This window comes from Excalfactoria chinensis (genome assembly GCF_039878825.1).
Source record: "Excalfactoria chinensis isolate bCotChi1 chromosome Z unlocalized genomic scaffold, bCotChi1.hap2 SUPER_Z_unloc_9, whole genome shotgun sequence".
Classification (NCBI taxonomy): domain Eukaryota; kingdom Metazoa; phylum Chordata; class Aves; order Galliformes; family Phasianidae; genus Excalfactoria; species Excalfactoria chinensis.
Genome location: NW_027315580.1, coordinates 306,426 through 311,516, shown reverse-complemented (window position 1 = coordinate 311,516; position 5,091 = coordinate 306,426). Strand labels below are relative to the sequence as shown.

Below are 5,091 nucleotides of genomic sequence, written 5' to 3'. Positions count from 1 at the left end.
GACTGCATTTCCAAATCATGCCTCCAGTTAACAGAACAAAAACATCTTGTCGCCTGTTTTTGTATTTCAGCCATGTTGAAGTCAATCAGAGGTCTGAATATTCACTAAACCTGTTTATTGCGAAGTATTTACTTATTCTTCAAAACATACTACAAATAGGAACTGTCTGTTATCATCACTGGTTTCATTAGAGTATGTTCTAATTGATCACCCGTGTCCTAAGAAATACGCTTTTGTTTGACTGCACTTAATGAAACACCATCAACAGATAATGCAACTTCAGAAATAACATTTATTTGCTATTCTGTTTTTCTTTCATTCTGTTTTTCCAATTTAGTCTCTGAACCATAAAGTGTACAAATGACGAGGCCGTATTTGACTTGCTTTTACATCCGACACATAATGACAATCAATTACCTGACCTGTTATTTCCTACTGTAGAATAAATCACTAATGCCAATTAAATTAAAGTCGTGCTTTTATTATGTATTCAAAGCTCCCAGCCAACCACCAGGAAACGTTGTGTGGAACGTTACTGACTCCAGAGTAATCCTCAACTGGGAAGAAGTGAGAGCCATGGAGAACGAGTCTGAGGTGACTGGGTACAAGGTGAGCAGAAAAAGGGCAACTACAGAGGAATCAGAAAGCACTGCTCCCTTCCTTACTTCATCTACTTGCATCCTCTGTCTCACTTTTGTAATTAAAATCATATTCAAACTGTGTCTCACAAACCGCAGTCCTTTCACCATTCATGGTACACTGATGCTTTCTCTTGCTGGCTAAGTAGATTTTTTAGTACCAGGCATGAAATTGATATTCTTCAACCTTTTTCTTCTTACTTCTGTGGGACTTGCTCCCTCTCTTCTTAGCTGCATCTATTCCAGAGCTGATCAGTGCACAAACATACAAGTATTTAAATACATCATTTATACTTATGAGAATTGTTGAGGATGTTCTTGATCAGTGGACAGCTGGACCTCATGTGACACTTAAAGGTATACAAATGTATGTGAAGATGTGACTGCATTGTTCTGGGATGCACCGGAAAGAAACGAATGCTGAAAGCTTACCTGGTTTCACAGGAGGAAGCCAAACAAAAGGAATCCAGTGTACAGTTCCAAACTGCATACTTTGTCTCCCACAACATTCTCAGGTTTCTCTACTGAAAACATACCAATAAGCTGAATTTTGATAATGCTGGTTAATTTTACCCAAGTAAAAGCATTTAGGGCTGTCATTTTTTTATCCCCAGAAGCAAGGGCACTACAGGTAACAGAACGCTGGTTTGTCAAGCAGAATATCCAACAAATGACATTGAAAGCAGCAGAGCAGCCGCAGCATGGGTGTTGTGGAGGGCAGCCAGATGGTTGTGTCCCTCAGAGCTTGTTTCAGCACAGCATGGCATTAGGGAGCATGGCCCGAGGGTGGCAGCGTGTAGCACACAGCCAAGAGGCCACTGTCATGTAGATGGATTCTGGGTGAGGATCCTGGACTGGTGATGGACCATCATGCATTTCTTAACATCCATTACTATTGCCATTATAGTTTCATATTGCATTGGGAAAGCCCTGACTTACCTGCTTGTCAAGTTTGCAGAGCTCTGCCAGGTGCGTGCGCTGGATGTCAAACCAGAAGAGAAGCTGATGTTGCTCTTGCTCGTATCCCTAGAACAGGACATTTTCTGTAGTTAACAGTAATGACAGAGTAATTTAATTAGCACTTGTGGAACATCTTCCAACACAGTCCCATCATTTTCTCATTCTGACTAGTTCTCTCCTTCCCCATATTATGCATTGGCAACATCAGTTGATCTAGAGATAACGACAGACTCCAAACTGTGGGGTAATCTATGAAGCAGTGACGACTCTCAGCAGACAGCAGAACGTCCTGTCACACATCCTGCCATTTCAGATTAAAGTCAGGTGAAATACTTTCATTCATGTTCACGTCTTTCACTACTCCCTTAGGTACTGAATGTAATTGTGCCCTGTCATATTAAACAACAATTAGACCTTTTCTCTCATCATGCTTTCCTAAGGCCAAAACCTCTTATCCAAGAAACATGAATAAAAACTGAAGGCCAAAGCCTGCTGGGAGAAATACTGCACTACAGATTTTCAAAAGATGCTGTTTGCTTTTGTTGCAGGTTCTGTACAGGACGAGCGGTCAGAACAACATGAATGTGCTGAACACAGACAAAACAACAGCTGAACTTCTGCTCCAGTTTAATGAAGATTACATTATAGAAGTAAGAGCAACAACTGAAGGTGGAGATGGCACTAGCGGTGATCAGATCCTGATTCCCAGATTAGCCAGTACGTTGAAGCTGAACTGCTGCTGTTTTGTCTTGTTTATGTTCAGTCCTCAACCACTATCAGAACCTTCATTGTACCAAACCAGTACAGCAGCACATCTCTACCTTTGCATGGTGCTGCATTATTAAACGTGCAGTTGACACTAGGCAGGTGTCACAGGTTATCTTTACAGGAATTGATAGGAGAACAAAAATTAAAGCGTGTATGTAGTATGGTAATAAGGTATTAAAAGGAAAAGCAATTAACAGTCTTCCTGCCCTTTCGCATGACAAACTTCATTCTACTGAACTGGCAAATTACCATGTAAATTGGGATTAAGAAACATTTTTACTTCTTTTTTTGTTATAGTTGTCTTGACAGTAAAGACCATCAGTATAGCTTAAATGTTTTGCAGTACATTTCTGTAGCTTAAAAATACACTCCTATTTATAAGTTTTCATTGTTTATCAAATACAAAAACCAACAGTAGGTTTTTTTGCATAGTATGAAGTAAGAGCAATGATTTGATACAGCTGACAGTTGTGCTTTCATTTAATCCTGACCTTTTCCATCTGTCTCAGGTATGGATGCAAGAGGCTCTGGTCCATCAACCTTGAATATCTTCAGTCTATCCAGCATCTTACCAACAGTGTTTACCTTCTCTCTTAATTCAGTGTTGTGATGATGCATTTTCGTTTGCTAGGAGAAACAAATGATCAATCAGTTATTACAGAAAAGTGCTTTTTTGTTGTTGTTTTTTAACAAACAAACTGCAGTGGTTAATGCATGTTTTTCTTCTGATGTGCTTTTAAATTCTTTATATTTCACTGTAGGTTGAATTAAAAATATCATGTAAAGTTTAGCAAATCCTTTAGAAAGGAGTCTGAAATGCCTTAATACTTGAACCAAAGGAGTTTACATATTATGTACTTCAGCTACAGTGTAAGAGTTGAAAACAATGGCACTGTGATCAACTACAAGGAAGAGCTCAGCTCTATGAAAAACTCAGTTTTTATAGCGACAGTGAATTGCTTTGAGTATATTTTACAGTATGATGATAACATCATTGTATGTACAAAAGCTGAGAACAGAGCGTGCAGTTTCAATCACAATGGAAAACATCAACTACTTGGCAGTACTTTCAGACAGTGCCATTGGCTCGCTGCCCTTTATAGAAGTTATTCTGAATCTAACAAGAAATCAAAGCTACAAGTTAGAAAAGTCACACTATTAATGTTAGTTTTGCACAGTCCACATTGGGGTGTCTGAGATGCAGGGCTTCCACTACTTCTAAGACATGAACTCACAGCCACGTTTCAAAGAAGGCTCTCTTTTATCCCAGCGTACATCTGTGTGCTCTTTCCAGCACTTGACCCTCCTCTTAATCGCCTCTCAGGTAATTTCCTGACATCCTTACCTTATATTCAGTACATAACCGAGTTCTCCCACCTTCGGGATCACTCCTATTGCCCTTCTCTGCACTCCTGTCAGTGTGTTTCACTAACACAAGTGCCCATTTGCAAGCATTGCTGAAATGCAGTTGCACCATGGCCTTATGAAGAGGAACTGTTACCACCTTCCTGCCTGGTGATGTGGTGCTTCCAGATATGCAGCCCCAAATGATCTTCTTGTCTGCTGCACCACATGCGCTGTAAATTCAATAACACATTCATAATTCTCTTTCCAACTGCTCTTTAACCAGTTCAGACTATTTCACTTGGTCCAGCGCTCTAATACACCCCATTACTATCATATAATTCTAGCAAATTTATGGCAATGCTATAGTTTAGCATTTTAAAAATACATCAAGGTTCTCAAGCTTGCTACAGTGAAATCTATGCTTGCTTTCATAGCAATACCTTAAACCTGGTATCCCCGACTGTCACCGTTGCGAATTTAGACCAGTCAGCCTTTTAGACATATCCACAGTACAGCAAGTGTTCATGTGACATAAGGCATATCTTAAAGACCTTTATTTTTATCTCACAAAGTTATTACAGCACACAAATATGAAGAACCAGGACTAATAGTATCACAACACGATAGAAATACTTTGATTTGCATTCAAATAGATTAGCATCACATCCAGACGAAAATAGTGCTAGCTGTTGAAGTAAGCAAGATCTGTATATACTGTAAATATATAGTTATAAATGGCTAGTTGCTTTTCAATGTGGCTAACCAGTGATGTTTTCAGACACTTGCAAATAGGGGGGAGGGCGGGAGATGGAAAACAGGGGTTACTAGTAAGTGCATCGTTCTGTTTCCTGCAACAAAGGGTGAATCTTTCTATTCTTGTTTCACAGAATTCCAGCCCACGTTCCTGTATTGCCATTTTCATGCTATTGCAGTGTACTATTTAATTTCTAGTTCTATATCTCCATGAGATACGTACTGAGTACCTTGTTTCATATTGAAAAGTTGAAAATTTCTCCTAAAACTTCCAGCTGTGTGTGTATCCTATGGTTATCTGTATGCATTTTTCTATTCTAATAAAATACTTATTACATAGAGGGATACAAGACTATTTCAGATCTTAGTGTGTGTCCTTATTATGCACTTGCACGTGGGGATTCACTGCACCTAAAGTCCTTGTCTGTGTTCCTCAGAACATTCCTGCTACTTGATGCTTCGTGCCAGATTCCTTCTCAGCAGTTCTGCTGCCATAAGGTTAAAATCCTTACCTGTATGCCCTGCTCCTACAGAAAGGAAGGCAGGAGGAAGAGGAGGAGTAAGGGCTACAGCTGCTGAGCACTGCCTCTGCCCATAGTTCTGCAGCCTGGCAGATGAAAACCCA

At 39.7% G+C, this 5,091-nt stretch overlaps 1 protein-coding gene across 1 annotated transcript; it reads left to right on the top strand.

Moving 5' to 3' along the window:
* Positions 1-504: 504 nt before the first annotated feature.
* LOC140264763 (contactin-3-like) lies at positions 505-3,022 on the top strand. The gene is made up of 3 exons (XM_072360674.1): positions 505-609; positions 2,147-2,315; positions 2,876-3,022. The coding sequence occupies exons 1-3, from the start codon at positions 577-579 to the stop codon at positions 2,974-2,976; spliced, it is 303 nt and encodes a 100-aa protein (XP_072216775.1). The 5' UTR covers positions 505-576; the 3' UTR covers positions 2,977-3,022.
* Positions 3,023-5,091: the final 2,069 nt, after the last annotated feature.

Bases quoted from the DNA above. Each gene is read 5' to 3' on its own strand.
- LOC140264763 (XM_072360674.1), top strand. From the start codon at position 577: ATGGAGAACGAGTCTGAGGTGACTGGGTACAAG. The intron at 610-2,146 runs GTGAGCAGAAAA...CTTTTGTTGCAG, and splicing joins CTGAGGTGACTGGGTACAAG to GTTCTGTACAGGACGAGCGG. The intron at 2,316-2,875 runs GTACGTTGAAGC...CATCTGTCTCAG, and splicing joins CCTGATTCCCAGATTAGCCA to GTATGGATGCAAGAGGCTCT.